Here is a 16,826-nt window from a genome sequence, read left to right as displayed (position 1 = left end):
ATGAATTTGAGACCATGGCCATGGGAGATGATGAAACTATTGATGATTTTCATGGTAGAATTTTAAAAATTGCTGGTTAGTGTCAGAGTCTGGGTGAACATTTTGATGAAGATAAAATTGTCAAGAAAATACTTAGGGCCTGGCCTGAAAAGTTTCATTCCAAGTTCACTAGTACTAAGGATTCATTTGACATTGATGTCTATCCTCTTGATGAGTTTATAGGGAATCTCAAAACCTATGAAATGAGGCTGAAACCTGGGAAGAAAACTAAGGGAGTGATTGGGCAGAAGCAAAAATCTCTATGGCGAGGGCTGTCTACTCGAACTCAAATGTTTACATTTTTGATGATCCCTTGAGTGCTCTTGATGCTCATGTGGCTCAAGCGGTTATTGGTTCCCAAACAATCTTAGTACAGATTCTATCTAGGAGCACATTATCCATGTTGTTTCAATAGTTGTAGATTTTTCTTGTTGCTATGTATGAAACATAATCAGTGTTCTTGTTCTTAATCAGCATGCCCTCGTGTCATTTCTGAAAACAGTTTAAGGTCAAATTTGAAGAGTTTGAGATACTAGGTTGAATATTAGTTTGCCATCTGTGTCAGGGTTGGCAAATTGTGCCTTTGTGTTTGCTGGAAAGTGTATACTTTTGCAAAACTCTGTGAATTAATCTAGTGCTTTCAACTTGTATATTTGTACATCCTTTCTCATATCTGTATCATAAAGCTCAGGCTAATAAAACAAAATGACCAAAATTCACCCTAGTTAGGTTGCATTATCTGCTCTTTTTTTCCTTTTTTCTGTTTCCCAATTGGGTATTCCTTTCTACACTATCCTTGCATGTACTTGAAGAGAAATGAAATTGCTTGATTGAAGTGATTCATTGATTACAAAGAAGAACACATACTTAAACTTCTAAAAGCATAGAGATGCCAAACAAGGTGTGGGAGACAAGATTTTCGTCTTGATTCATTTACTCCAGATTTGTCTTGGCTTGTAGCATAAGGATGGACCAGCATGCTTGTGAGCAGAGTGCAGAATTGCTTCAGGCTTCAGTCTGTTCTAGTGCTTTAGATATGATAGCATATCTTGTCTGATGGTCCACTACATTGCTTGTATGTTTGCTAGGATTGCTGGTATGCTGATATCAGTTTTCAATTCTAAATTAGGATTATGCATGCTTAGTGTCCAATCCCATACACTTAACAACAGGGGCGGAGCCACATTAGGGCTCAGTGGGTCCCGTGCCCCACTGAAATTTTTCCATATAAGTAGTATAAGTTTCCCATAGTGACTAAATCCCGAGTTGGTGTAGTGGTAGCTGTCTTTTCACAACTACTTATGTAGCTTCAGGTCTCAGGTTCGAGGCCTCTTGCAGCATTTTAGAGTAATTTTTTTTTTTAACATTAACATCATTATTTCTTATAATTTTAAAAATTAAAGACAAAATATGTTACCATCATAAAGAAAACTATAAATTTGATTAAAAAAGATATAATTTTTTTAAAGATAATTGATATTTCTGTAATTTTATTCTAATCTATTAATTTTTATTAAAATTTGATATATTTAAGTTTCAAATTTTTTTTCTAAAATTTTCGGGTGCCCCACTTAACATTAATTTCTGGCTCCGCCACTGCTTAACAGTACTATCTCCAGCAAGAGGAAGTTTCTTTGTACAGTGTCTTATTTACTGAATTGACCAAATCCAGGTTTTTGATAACTGCATCAGAGGAGCATTAAGAGAGAAAACGAGGGTTCTTGTTACAAATCAGCTGCATTTTCTTTCACAAGTTGATAGAATCATTCTAGTCCATGAAGGTGTGGTGAGGGAGGACGGAACATTTGAGGAGCTTTCCAATAGTGGTACTCTGTTCAAAAACTTGATGGAAAATGCTGGAAAGATGGAAGTGTACGTAAAAGAAAAAGAAGGTCCTGAAACCCCTGATGATAAAAAAGGTGAAATGATTCATCAGAATGCTTCTTCAAAACCTAACAAGTCTGCTAATGGGATGCCAAAAGATGGTGATGCTGATGCTGATGCAAAGAAACTAAAAGAAGGAAAATCTATTCTTACCAAACAAGAAGAATGCCAAACAGGCGTTGTGAGCTAGAAAGTTTTGGCAAGGTAATCAGCTTTTCAACAGTAAATTCCACTATTCCTTTAAGTACCCTTGGTATCATCTGATTTAAGACTTCCTAGTTTTTCTCTGATCATGAAACTTGAGATTGCTGAGGTGTTTAGTGTATCAGCTTTATTATTAGTGTCCTTAGTGTCCGAGACAGACTTACTATAGTTATAACCAGTTTTAGGCTCAACTACAATAAATTTTAAGGTATAATACAGGCATCCATTAGTATGACATACTAGGTGGAATCAGTGTTTGTTTGTTTGTTTGTTTTTTTTTTTTGCCCCCATTTTGCTTGCAGGATATTTTGTATTCATGTTCTGCTTTGCCTCTGTTCTGATAGTAGATATTATAAAAAATTATGTTATAAAATTGTAGATTTCAAAGTATAAATGTATTTCGGGTTTATCAAGGTACTTTTCTTGGTGCTTTTTCCTCTAGTTATGATATTCCAAGTTCAATGGCAACAGAAGTAATGGTGGTGATTAAAACAATTGAATTAACTTGGGTTCGTGATTGGAAACATGTGTGGTTAGAAGTGGATTCTTCTTTGATTCTTAATTTACTCAAATTTCCTTAGCTGGTGCCTTGACAATTGCAAGTTGAGTGGGGTAATTGTTTGCACCGTATCTCTCAAATGCATTTCCACTCCTCACACATTTTTCGGGAAGAAAACCAAGTTGCAGATGCTTTTGCAAATTTTGGCATTTCTTCGGCAAGCTTGGTTTGGTGGGATTTCCCTCCAGAATTTGTTTCATCGTTATGTAATAGAGATTATTTGGGTCTTCCCAATTTTTGTTTTCGTTAACTGGGGTTAGAGTTAGCTTCGTTTTCCGTTTGCTTTTGTGGGGTAAGCCTTTACGTCCCCCCTCTTATGTGTTTATTTTTCTTTCTTTTGAAATAAAGGGGAGATGGAGAGCATTGTTGCTCTTCTATCTTCAATCTTAATTAAAAAAAGAGTATAAATGTATAATATACTTTAAATAAATTAATATGTAATATTCTTTTCCTGCAGGTATAAGAATGCCTTGGGAGGCTTCTGGGTGGTTATCATACTGTTTTCCTTTATTTGTCAATTGAGGTTTTAAGAATTTCTGGTAGCACATGGTTGAGCTATTGGACTAATCAAGGCCTATCTGGGAAATATGACCCTGGTTTCTACAATCTGATATATGCAGTTCCATCATTGTGTCAGGTAAGATTACAGTTAAACAATGCTCGGTAATGTTGCAATATTGCAGTTTTTGTATAAAGTTGCTTGTTAAATCTTTTATCACTATTTTGGGAGTTCTGAAGTACTCTTAGTTACAACCTTGTAGATTGTGATGATAATCCTACTACATTTCTTGGTCTCAGGTTTTGGTGACTCTGGCAAATTCTTATTGGTTGATTATATATTTCTAGTCCTTATGCTGCCAGGAGGTTGCATGATGCCATGCTTACTTCTATATTACGAGCCCCAATGGTTTGTTTCCACACCAATCCTCTTGGACGGATCGATCATCAATCGGTTAGCAAAGGATCTTGGAGATATTGATCGGAATGTTACTCCATTTGTGAATATGTTTCTGGGCCAACTGTCTCAGCTCCTTTTGTACTTTCATTTTGATAGGGATCGTTAATTAGCACTATGTCCTTGAGGGCCATAATGCCCTTTTTGGTTTTATTTTATGCAGCCTATTTATACTATCAGGTATGTGAAATTAGCCACTCATTTCGTGATAAAAGTGCCTCGTTTGACTTTTTTTTTTTTTTTTTTTTTGAGAATTAATAAAACTTTATTAATGAAAATTAAAATTACATAATTCAGGAATGACCCGGTGTAGCCTCAGTATCACCCAACACACTAGGGATACAAACACTACTCATTTCCCTCTCTTCTACCTCGGTTAAAGGCCTCTCACTCTCAGTGATGGACATGAGCCAAGAAGGCCCATCCTCTAACCATAATACTTGCCCTTCCTCTCGGACTACAAAGCTTGCAATTGCACGGGCTGCCTTATTATTGTCCCGCGACGTGTGCTTAACCACAGAGATCTGGAGGTCTCTTAACAGAGTCTGGATCTCTTCCACGATAATACCTTCAGCCGCAAAATATTTTTCCTGTTTGTTAATAAGCTGCACAGCTCCCAGGCAATCAGTCTCCACTTCCACCTCACGTAAACCTCTTTCCTTCACTATCTCCAACCCTCCTTTAATAGTTTGACTTATTTTCTCCTTAGGTCATGAGATGGATCAATTTCATTTTGTTTAGACCCCCGAAAGGTTCATTTTAACTTTCAAGTAAACTTTGTACGGCAACTCCAGTTCATATGCTTCTAAAAAAAACATTGCTGGTTTGGAATTTTATTATGCTAGGCCATAAAGTAACTTGATCATTTGGCAATCTGCTTAATCTTCAGTGCATATATGAGTGCTTTCTTAAAGTTATGATCTATGTATCACACTAATGGGCTCACCATGTTTACTTGAGTCACCCTTTAGCTAAGAGTTATTGCGACAATTAACAGTATTCTTGTTGGTTAATGCTGTATCGTTTTCTAATATCTTTAATGTTTTCTATTTCTTCTTGAGGTAGAGCACGGCACGTGAGGTGAAGCGATTGGACTCCATCAGCAGATCCCCTGTATATGCACAATTTAGTGAAGCATTGAATGGTTTGTCAACTATTCGTGCATACAAGGCTTATTATTGGATGGCGGACATTAATGGAAAATCTGTAGACAATAATATCAGATTCACACTGGTGAACATGCATGAGTGGCAACTGTTGGCTTGGAATTCGTTTGGAAACATTAGGAGGCCTCATGATATGGTTAACAGCTACCTTTGCTGTTATGCAGAATGGAAGAGCAGAGAATCAGCAGGAGTTTGCATCCACTATGGGTCTCCTCCTTAGTTATGCACTTAATATTACAACTTTAATGACCGCTGTTACGCTGTACTGAGGCTTGCAAGTCTTGCTGAAAATAGCGTAAATGCTGTTGAGCGGGTTGGTACATACGTAGATTTGCCTTCAGAGGCTCCTGCTGTAATTGAGAGCAACCAACCCTCTCCAGCTCTCCTGCATGGCCTTCATCTGGATCAATAAAATTTGAGGATGCTTTGTTACGTTATAGTCCTGAACTTCCTCCAGTTTTACATGAGTTGTAGTCTTTCACAGTTTCTCCAGGTGAGAAGGTTGGAATTGTTGGAAGGACTGGGGCCCAGCATGCCGAATGCTTTGTTTCGAATTGTTGAATGAGAAAGAGGAAGAATCTTGATTGACAGTTGTGATATCCCTAAGTTTTGACGTAGGACGAAATTTTAACCAATTTCAACTAAAAATCTCGAAAATAAAGAAGCGTATTCACATTAAGAAGAATAATTTGAATATTAGAAATTAGTATTCCAATAGACTTCTTAATGATGAAATTAATCATAAATTACTCTTTTGGATATATCAGGATTCTCGAGCAAAATCTTGATTGGGATTCCAAGTGTAATATTCTTTAGTATCTAAGATTTTATTTCCGATTTTTATTTAATCAGGTTTAATTAGGTTTCCTAGTTTTAGTCTACAATAAATTGTTATATATATTTTCTAGTTGTATTAGGTTTATATTATGTGCCCTATAAAATGCACCTCTTAGATTGTAATTTTCATTCAAGTTATCAATAAAAAAAACCAAATATTAGAGAAGTTTCTCTATGTTTCTTATGGACACAACCGTAATTGTTAGTGGATTCTAGCTTATCTCATATAACTTTCGACTCATGACGGAACCCCTTACTATAGTGTTCACGCTTCCCGCATCATTTGGTATCAAAGCGGGTATCGCCCGCTCCTTAGCAGACGACGATCCAAGGGAGAAGTTCACTACCACCAACCTCAACGACGCTAGTCGTAGAGTATCTATCAAAGAAAGTTCCGTTGAAGAGGAATATGCCAAGGGATTCGCCCTAGGACAACCTCATCAATCCAAAAAAAAAGAAACATGGAACGTTGGATATTCACAACACCAGATTACGATGACTTCCGAACTACATGTGTCATCAATGACAAGGTATGCTCTGTAATAATTGACAGTAGTTTATGAGAGAACTTTGTAGCAAACAAAGTTGTGGATTATTTTCATTTACTGACAGTGAAGTTGAGTGATCCATACTGGATTCCATTTGGAGAGGATGAATATGCACAAGTAACAGAGGTTTGTAAAGTTCCTATCTCTATGGGAAAATTTTATAAAGAAGAGATTACTTGTCATGTGATTGACATGGACGACACTAATGTGCTTTTTGGAAGACCATGGCATGAAAGCGTCAAAGGTGGTTATTGCAAAGACAACACATATTTATTTAGGTGGGAGTCGCACAAAATTAAAATCAAGCCTAGAAGGAAGAACATCAAGAATGGCCATCCTGAGGTGTGTGAAAAGGAACATGAAGAAGCAACTTTGAAGATTGAAGAGAAACTCATTAAGGATAAGGAAGTTGATCCATTCATCACATCGATATCAATGTCATGCATGCCTAATTGTGTTCAAGATCAACCCAAGGAGAAGTCATTGCCCATTCCTTTTCAAGTGGAGGAGTTCAAGTGTCAAGATGCTTATTCTAAACTTATCTACGATATTGGATTCATGGTGATATCTTTTAATTTCGAGAATATTGAAGTTGATGGCTTATCATGTTTTATTTCTACTAATTATCGAGCTGCATACAAGAGGAACTCAAGGTCGAGTTCTTTTCAAGTGGAGGAGACTGATGTAGGACGAGATTTTAGCCAATTTCAACCAAAAATCTCGAAAAAAAAGAAGTGTCTTCACATTAAGAAGAATAATTTGAATATTAGATTGACCACATACATCGTTGTTTCGATCTAATCCAAAACCCCTCTTAGAATCGGATTTTCCTTAGAAGCGACTGCGCTCAGAAAATCCCTAATTTCTTAGAAGCGACTACGCTAAAAAATTTAATAGTTTTTCGTGGTAGCCTTTTTCGCTCCGAAACTAACCCTAATCTTGTGTTGTTTTTCAGAATGAGTTACTTGAACAAGTTGAACTTTGTTCCACTAGAGACAACTGGCGCTGGATACCATAGGTGGGTCCGAGATGTGCTCCAACATCTTAAGGCTGATGGACTTCTGGAAGCCATCCAAGAGCCTAGTCAGAATGTGCTCTCCATTGAGCAAGCTACTGCTTTTGAAGCAAATCAAGCTAAAGCCATCATTCTCATGACAAGGCACATGAATGACGCGCTCCAAAGTGAATACCTCAATGAGGAAGACCCAAGAAAGCTATGGGTAGAACTTGAGCAGCGATTTGGCAATGTTCGTGACTCCCTGCTTCCTGATTTAGAAGTGCGATGGCATAGCCTCCGCTTTTGTGATTTCAAGTCTGTGCTTGATTATAACTCAGAAGCTCTTCGTATCAAGTCTCTGATGGAGTTTTGTGGCCAAGCCATAACTGATACGATGTTGATCGAGAAGACTCTCTCTACCTTCCCCGTCTCTGCCCTGATGATTTCAAAGAATTATCGGATTGATGTGAAAGCAGGACGTATCACAAGGTTTCATGAGCTCATTGGCGCCATGAACGTAGCTGAAAAGTACGACAACATACTTGTGAAGAACTATAATGCTAGACCCGTGGGAACTAAGTCTATTCTGGAGTCTAACTATAGTCGCTCCCCCAAGGAAGGATGCAAGGAGCGAAACCCTAGGAGTAGGGACAATTCTGGACGTTCTGGTCCATATTCTCGCCCTAAAGAGGAAGGAAATCGCTAAGAGAGGCGTGCACGGAACCGTGGAGGTCAACGTGTGAAGAGAGAGAGAGGCGGAGCCTCCGGCTATGGTGGTGACGCCACCAAGAGTAATTGTCGTCCAAATCATGCACCAAAAGCATCTCGATCAAGGGAGCCTGACCATAAAGATGTTTGTCTTTGATGTGGATCAAGTGGACATTGGGCAAAGAAGTGTACTGCATCCCAGAATGTTGCAAACGCATACAAGACGTATTGTGAAGCAAGGGAGGCAAATTACATGGAACAAGAAGATCAAGATGGCGATCTCGATCTAAGGGTGGAAGACTAAAAGGATCAAGACCCAGAAACTGGCGATTTTGATTAAGTCTTTTTATTTTCTAAGAGATGTAGGCAATTGCCATATTATTGGATTAGATTTTCTTTGGTTAAAGAAATGATGATGTATTTCCATTTGGCTTATTAATAAAAGTCGAGTTCTTTTCTTTATGACTCTTTTTTTAATTATGAGCTTTTCTTTTAGGAATGGATGAACTTCAATGTCTTGCGGATAGTGCAACTACACACACCATTCTACGACATAGGCAATTATTCTTGGAGATGTTGCCTACATATTCATCTGTGACTACGATGGCTAGGCCATCAGGTTTAGTTCAAGGACATGGAATGGCCCAATTCCTATTGCCAAATGTCACCTTGATTAAAGTCACTGAACCTCTCTACGCTCCTAAGGCAAATCGAACCTTATTGAGCTTCAAAGATATAAGAGCCAACAGATTCCATGCAGAAACGCATAGTGAGAACGGAATAGAATTCCTTTGCATTACCTCTAATGATTGCGGAAGAAAGCCCATCTTAGAGAAGCTTATGTGTTAATCTAGTGGACTTTATGTCACTAAAATTAGACCTATTGAATCCAATAATGTCATAAGAGAAGATCTCTTGGATTCTGACACATATTGGCTTTGGCATGACTGACTAGCGCACCTTGGTCGTGATATGATGCTCCGTATACTAAAGACTTCATATGGACATCCATTCTTCAGAGTGAGAAGAAGCAAGAATCGAAAATTGATTCCGGGACTTAGCAAGACCGCAACAATTGCAGCATCTGACGACGCCATCAATGGCGCCAACCATGAGCATAACGCCATGGTTGTTCCTCCCCATGGCTCCAACGCCATGGTTGTTCCTCCCCATGGCTCCAACGCCATGTTGGGAGAAGTAGTCACACTTTGCTTCTAATAGCGCTACAGACGCGCAGGCCCAACCAAAATCCTCATCGGTTGCTTCTAAGGCCCCTCGCTCATTTTGTAAAGCATGTTCCTTCGAGAAATTAGGACCGAGATCGTTCTACGCAAAGGATCCCAAAATACTCATTCCGTTCTTACAGAGAATCCAAAGGGATATCTGTGGACCAATTCAACCATCATGCGGACCTTTTAAATACTTTATGGTATTAGTTGATGCGTTGACACGCTGGTCACATGTCGCGCTGTTGTCCACTCGAAATGCTGCTTTTGCTAAACTCCTCCCCCAGATTATCCGTCTAAAGGCTCACTACCCTGATCATCTTATTAAGTCGATTCAACTTGATAATGCTGGAGAGTTTACATCGAAAACGTTCGATGACTATTGCATGTCACTGGGGATTGATGTAGAGCATCCAGTTGCCCATGTACATACCAAAATGGTCTCGCAGAAGCCGCTATCAAACAACTACAGATGATAACACAGACATTGGTTATGCGCACCAATCTCCCTGTTTCTGCTTAGGGATATGCAATATTGCATGCAGCGACGCTAATTCATCTACGACCCACTGCAACCCAATCTTACTCTGCATTACAGCTAGTGACTGGGTACGAGCCTGATATCTCGCACTTACGCATCTTTGGGTGTGCCATTTATGAGCATATTACGCCACCACAGCATACTAAGATGGGTCCACAACGACGAATAGGCATATACGTTGGATATGAATCTCCAACCATCGTCCGATACCTTGAACCCTTGATAGGCGATCTCTTTACCGCTAGATTTGCAGATTGTCACTTTGATGAGACAGTCTTCCCATCGTTAGGGGGAGATAAGAACACAGATGTTCAACATGAACGACAGGAATTGTCGTGATCTGTCCCCACTATGTCTCATCTCGATCCCTGTACCGCACAGTCCGAACTTGAAGTGCGAAGAATAATCGAGCTCCAGAACGTAGCAGACACTCTGCTTGATGCGTTTTCTGATATTGCCAAAGTGACGAGATCACACATACCTGTTGCAAACGTGCCTGCAAGGATTGATGTCCCGAATACTGGACATCATGCCACTCTTGTGACACCAGGAAATGGCGCCATTGCCCAGCATGGCAATGATGTGGCATCTATGGCCGCAGGTCTAGCAAGGAAGCGTGGTAGACCAATTGGTTCGAAGGACAGTCGCCCTAGAAAGAGAGCGAATGAGGCACAAACAAATCCTTTAATCCTCGATACTCAAAATCCGTCCCATGAGAATGTTCCAGATTATGGTTATGTCCAAGAGACATCATTGGGGGACGCCTCAATGTCAAAACCTATCCCTGAGAATGTAGAGATCTCTGTCAATTACACTAGTGTACATGGGACGTGGGAAAGAAACTTCATCATCATTGATGATGTATTCGCGTATTCAGTGGCGCGTGAGATTATTGAGACCGATGACATCGAACCACACTCCGTTGATGAATGTCAACGTAGAGCTGATTGACCAAAATGGAAAGATGCGATCCAGGCAGAACTTGATTCTCTAGCGAAAAGAAAGGTATTTGGCAAAGTTATACCAATACCGCCCAACACCAAACCAGTTGGTCACAAATGGTTATTCGTTAGAAAGCGTAATGAGAGAAACGATATTGTAAGATACAAAGCTCGCCTTGTGGCGCAATGCTTCTCACAACGCCCTGGAATCGACTACAAGGAGACCTATTCTCCAGTAATGGACGTCATTACGTTCCGCTACCTTGTCAGTTTGGTAGTTTCCGAAAAACTGAACATGCAGCTTATAGATGTGGTTACTGCGTATCTATATGGGGATTTAGATACAGAGATATACATAAAGATTCCAGATGGAATTCAATTACCCAAATCAAGTGGCTCTAAACCATGGAGCGCGTTTGCAATTAGATTAAAAAGCTCACTATATGGATTGAAACAATCCGGACGGATGTGGTATAACCATCTAAGTGACTACTTGATTAGAAAGGGATATGTCAACAATGAACTATGCCCATGTGTGTTCATAAAAAGGACAAGTTCCGGATTTGCAATAGTAGCGGTTTATGTCGATGACATGAACATAATTGGCACCGTTAAAGAGTTAAGGGAAACCGCTGAACACTTGAAATCCAACTTTGAGATGAAAGATCTTGGGAAAACACGGTTTTGCCTCAGTTTAGAACTTAAGTACCGTAGAGATGGTATCCTGATTCATCAATCAGCTTATACCCAAAAGATGCTTAAGCGTTTCAACACTGACAAGATTAAGCCTTCAAGCACCCCAATGGTTGTCCGCAGTCTTGATCCAAAGAAGAACCCATTCCGTCCAAAAGATGACGACGAAGAAGTGCTAGAGGCAGAAGTGCCCTACCTAAGTGCAATAGGCGCATTATTGTACTTAGCACAATGCACAAGACCGAATATCTCATTCGCTGTGAACTTGCTAGCTAGATATATCTCTACGCCAACACGACGCCATTGGACTGGTGTTAAAGATATCTTTCGATACCTAAGTGGTACGATCGATATGGGCTTGTTCTATCCCTACAAAGAGAAGATGGATTCGGACCCATCAAGTGCCAGGAACGCCACACATGGTGGACTGCGTTCCCTCTCCCTATCCCAAAATGATATAAGTGTTTTGGAAGGTTTTGCTGATGCTGGGTACCACTCTGACCCACACAAAGGTCGCTCCCAAACTGGCTATGTTTTCACCATGGGAAAGACCGTGATATCTTGGAGGTCTACAAAGCAGACCTTAGTCGCTACCTCTTCGAATCATGAGGAGATTATTGCTCTTCACGAAGCAATTCGTGAATGTATATGGCTTCGATCCATAGTTACGCATGTTCGAAGCAATTGTCGTTTGAAGTCTACCACAGATGAGCCAACAAACATTTATGAGGATAATGCTGCTTGCATTGAACAAATGAAGCAAGACTACATCAAAGGCGACAACACCAAGCACATATCGCCTAAATTCTTCTACAATCAGCAACAACAGAAGCTCCTCAAGATCAAAGTAAACCAGGTTCGATCTGAGGACAATGTGGCAGACTTGTTTACTAAGTCATTGCCCAAATCCACGTTCGAGAAACATGTGGCAAGAATTGGCTTGCGGAAATTATCTGAACTCCCATGATCATAGTCATCAGGGGAGAGGCGCAGACATCAGGGGGAGATTTCTACATGTTCGTCTCGAATTGTAAAGGGTGTGTTGTGCTCTTTTTCCCCTTCGACCGAGGTTATTTTTGTCCCATTGGGTTTTTGTTACTCGGCAAAGTTTTTAACGAGGCAACGAGAGAAGCACCGCGTTTGAGCAACACAAGGGGGAGTGTTCAAGTAAACCTTAATATGTGTTTGGCCCAAACTCTAGGTTACTTGCTCTAGTGGTAATAGGGTTCAATTAGAAGGATCTAGATTCCTATTCAATATACGATTACTTTCTTTGTATGATTGAGATTCTATACATTGTAATCCTCTATATAAAGAGGCCCATATTATCAATGAGAACACAGTGATTTCCTCTCAATTTCAGTTTCTCTAAAACATGGCCGGAATTTTTTCTTACCTTTTAATTTAGACATACGTATTTTCCAAATTCAATTTATTAATCCTGTTTTTTGGGACGAAATTAATCAATATTTGAAAAGAAAAGTTAATGCCTATTTCTTGACTATATTGATGCTATTTGGAAGAAAAATTATAGGAAAGAATTTAATTAAATGAAGAAAAATATTTGTCAAAGAATTTGTAGACATATCTCTTAAATTAATACATAATTAATAGCTTATCTTCTTCTTTTTTCACCTAATTTAATTCATCAATGTAATTGATTCATCCCCTAACATCTAGAAGGAAATATAAAAGGGTAAAATTGGTGTTGCAATAGTATTACGTGACAAGATTTATTATGTGGAATTGAAAATAAAATTTGTATTTGCTTACATGGTATGACACTTAGGATTTGAGGCCACAAATCTTAGGCCTCATTAAGGCCCTATATCATTGCCCTTCTCCATATCAACGGCTACAAATTTTGCTGCTCAACTGACATCACCAATTTATTTTAGATGTTATTTTTGCGTTGACTAGCTTTATTTTATACCATCTGCCACCGTAAGCCAAAAACCCAAATATGGGGTATAATTGTTATGTTCAGAACTTCAGATGCAGTTTTTCACTTTTTCATCTGGTTTTCCTCTATTAATTAGTACATTTTCCGACATAGAATAAATCATGATTATATAGTAATTAATTAACTCCAGCCTAAACAACAATTATCTCCCTCTTTCATCTCAAACCAAATTAATACCAGATTACTTACTGGGGGTAGTGAGTGTACGTGCGGCCCCTGTGGGTACATTCTGTGGGTTAGCTTTACTAACACCTATGTAATATTGTCATTATCAATTCATAAGTCGTAAAAGATATAATATTGTCATTATAAATTGGATAAATTTCGAGTCCCCTTCCTTGTATAAGTTATAATAACAATAAAATTCGATGCGAATTCCCACTTTGCTTCTTCTTTCGATCTCTCACATATATAGATATTCATGCATGTAGTACGTCCTGACCAACTCTTTTCTCAAAACAGAATTACCTACTGTTTGGTGGGTTTCGAATTATGAATTTAAAGCCCTTCCATCTTCTGCTGCTCCACTTGCTGCTACAGCCACGCAGTCACGTCGTTGCGCAGGAAACCACTGAATCACAGCAGAACCTCAACTCCACAGTGGCAATTGTGATTGTGCTGCTAGTGTGCGCCTTGTGTACCTCGGTTGGCTTGTTCTCCATCTACAACCACCGTTGTGTGGAGGCGCACATAGATATAGCCGGCGAAGGTATCGATTCCTCCCTCCGTCCACAGCAACATCATCGAGGTCTGGAGGCGGCTGTCATCGAAAAGTTCCCTATCTTGCACTACGCAACCGTCAAGCACCTCAAGATCGGCAAGGGAGCATTGGAATGTGCAGTGTGCTTAAGCCAGTTCGAGGACTACGAAACCCTGCGTTTGCTGCCGAAATGCTACCACGTCTTCCACCCCCAATGCATCGACCCTTGGTTGGCTTCTCACCTCACGTGCCCTGTTTGCCGCGCCAACCTCGCGCCCGAGTCCAACAAGGCAGCACCAGAAAATGGTGCCTTTGTAATTGCGGATTTGGATGAGATAGTGATCGAGTCGCAGTCGGCGGGTCAGTCACCTACTCCGCTTGGACAGAACACGGAGAGCTATAGGTTGAGACTGCCGGAAGAGCTGGGGAGGCAGCTGCGTTCAAGTAGCTACGTCGAGGTAGTCTTTCCGAGGCTTGGGAGTTGCAGGAAGGGATACAGGTACGGTAGTGAAGGGAGTAGTAGCCAAGATGAGGATGGTCATCAATTGGGCCAGTGGGATTTAACCACCATGTTACCGCCGGTTATAGCTAGTAGTGGTGGTGCAGGTGAGATGAAGACGCTGTTAGCGCCTGATGAATCCATATGTCGGCTTCCTGTTTGACTTGAAGAGGAAGGGGACCTGAACATTGAGAAGCTCAGCAGTGACCAAGAAGTCCAAGAAATCAAGGACCCTGACACGAAACTCATTGTTATCTTTCATCGATCCACAAGTAACTGGCGAGAGTGCGGAGGATCTTCATGTCCGCCGCCACCGGGTCCGGCGACGTGGAAGTGGTAGAGAGCCATGATCGGCCGTCCGGTGGTGAAGGAGCAGACGCGTTGAGATGGACAGGGAGTCTTCCACGATTTCCTTGGAAATGATTTCTCGTCCAAATTGTACCAGTGGGATTGAAAGCGCCAGAGAGAAGCTTGCGGCTTCTTCGATAGTAACTTGGAGCCCAGTAACACCTCCAAGATAGTAACCCGGAAGGCTGGAACGCAGCATTTGAACTTCAATATCTAGTTTTCATACAAAGTCTGCGCCAGCCTGTTAAAGTTAATGCTTAGTTACTTTTAACCTTATGCTAGTTAGTTTTTTTAACTCTAGTTAACTAAGTTGTTGTAAGACATTTAATGCTCCTTGACTTTTGTACTCAGAGGTGTGGTGCCTAATATGGCAGCTGCAACTCTAGAAGAAGAGAGAGAATCTGAAAATATAAAAAAAACAGAGGACTAAGCAACAGAGTGTGCTACAGCCTTCTTTCAACAAAATCTTCTTCTTGTATATATCTTTGCTATTATACCATCACTTCTGTATCAAATATATATTGGTGTATGTGTGTGATTGAGTGCAGGAGATAAAGATCATCAAACTGATCTAAGACGCTGATCAAGGCAACGTACCTGATTGGAGTTGTGAAGAGCAGTTACATAACAAGGCAGCAAGCTTGGATCAAAGGAGGTGAGTAATAGCTCAACCCCAACATAGCCCAGTACCACCTGGACCGGATGATCCTTTCCTTTGTAGTATTTCAAGAGAGAGAGAGAGATGGAACCTTTCCTTGCCTAGCTACAACAAGGTCTCTCTTGATAGCCATGGCAGTCAGGATGAGCTAGGTTTTTGCAAAAAGAAAGACGAAGAAGACGAAGATGAAATAACAGAGAGTATTTTGAGAGAGAAATCACTAACAGAATTGGTTAAAGTTGTTGAAGTTTTCCGTTCTACCTAAACTAAGCAATCGTACAGCTATTTATACCATATGAGGCTAACTCTACATGCTAATTAACTAAACTAACTAATTAAAGAAAAGCTAATTAACTAACTAAGCATGCAGCTGCCATCAGCTAATTAACCTCACTATTACATTTAATCTCACTTAACATCCCTCCTCAAGCTCAGCTAGGGTAACTAGCCTGAGATTGATGCAATGAGTGCGAAAGAGAGGAGAAGGTAACCCTTTGGTCAATATGTCTGCAGTTTGGTCAGTTGTAGGTACATAAGCAAGACACAGATCGTTGCGCTGAACACGTTCGCGAACAAAGTGGAAATCATTATCCAAGTGTTTGATCTTAGAGTGAAACACTGGATTGGAGGCAAGAGCTATTGCAGACAAGTTATCACACTTAATCAAGGGAGCTGTAGGAATAGAAATCTTTAGGTCACAAAGAAGATGCCTAATCCAACTTACTTCAGCTGCAGTATTAGCTAGGCTTCTATATTCAGCTTCAGTGGAACTTCGGGAAACGGTGCCCTGTTTCTTTGATTGCCAGGAAATAGGACACAGGCCAAGATAAACAACAAACCCAGTGGTTGATCGACGTTGAATAACTTCACCTGCCCAGTCTGCATCACAGAACGCCTTGAGATGTACTGCATTAGACAAAGCATGAGCTGAGGTATAAAACAAGCCTTTATGAGTAGTGCCCTGAACATCAGTAGGGACTGTCATAAACTGGCAAACTGTATTTACTGCATATGCAATATTAGGTCGAGTAAAGGTCAGGTATTGCAATGCCCCCACAATGCTCCGATATGCAGTAGGATCTTTAAGAGGCACACCTTGATCTTTAGTCATATGACAATGAGGGAGACAAGGAGAACTACACGGACGAACTGTATCCATTCCTGCCTTGACAAGGAGATCTTTAGCATACTTAGTTTGACCCAGAAATATTCCTTGTTTCACTTTGGTAACTTCCAGACCAAGAAAATAAGTCAAAGGACCAAGATCTTTCATATCAAAGACCATACTTAGCTCCGATATCACCTCATGGATTACAGTGGTATCGGAACCAATGATCACAATATCATCTACATATAAAAG

General features: G+C 40.2%; 1 protein-coding gene across 1 annotated transcript; it reads left to right on the top strand.

The window, feature by feature from the left end:
* The first annotated feature begins 13,628 nt into the window (after positions 1–13,628).
* Positions 13,629–15,044, top strand: LOC112175315 (putative RING-H2 finger protein ATL35). The gene has a single exon (XM_024312989.2). It carries the CDS (start codon positions 13,754–13,756, stop codon positions 14,621–14,623), a length of 870 nt encoding a protein of 289 aa, XP_024168757.1. The 5' UTR covers positions 13,629–13,753; the 3' UTR covers positions 14,624–15,044.
* Positions 15,045–16,826: the final 1,782 nt, after the last annotated feature.

The sequence above is a fragment of the Rosa chinensis genome, chromosome 7 (genome assembly GCF_002994745.2).
Source record: "Rosa chinensis cultivar Old Blush chromosome 7, RchiOBHm-V2, whole genome shotgun sequence".
Lineage (NCBI taxonomy): Eukaryota > Viridiplantae > Streptophyta > Magnoliopsida > Rosales > Rosaceae > Rosa > Rosa chinensis.
This window is presented reverse-complemented; position numbering and strand designations above follow the sequence as displayed.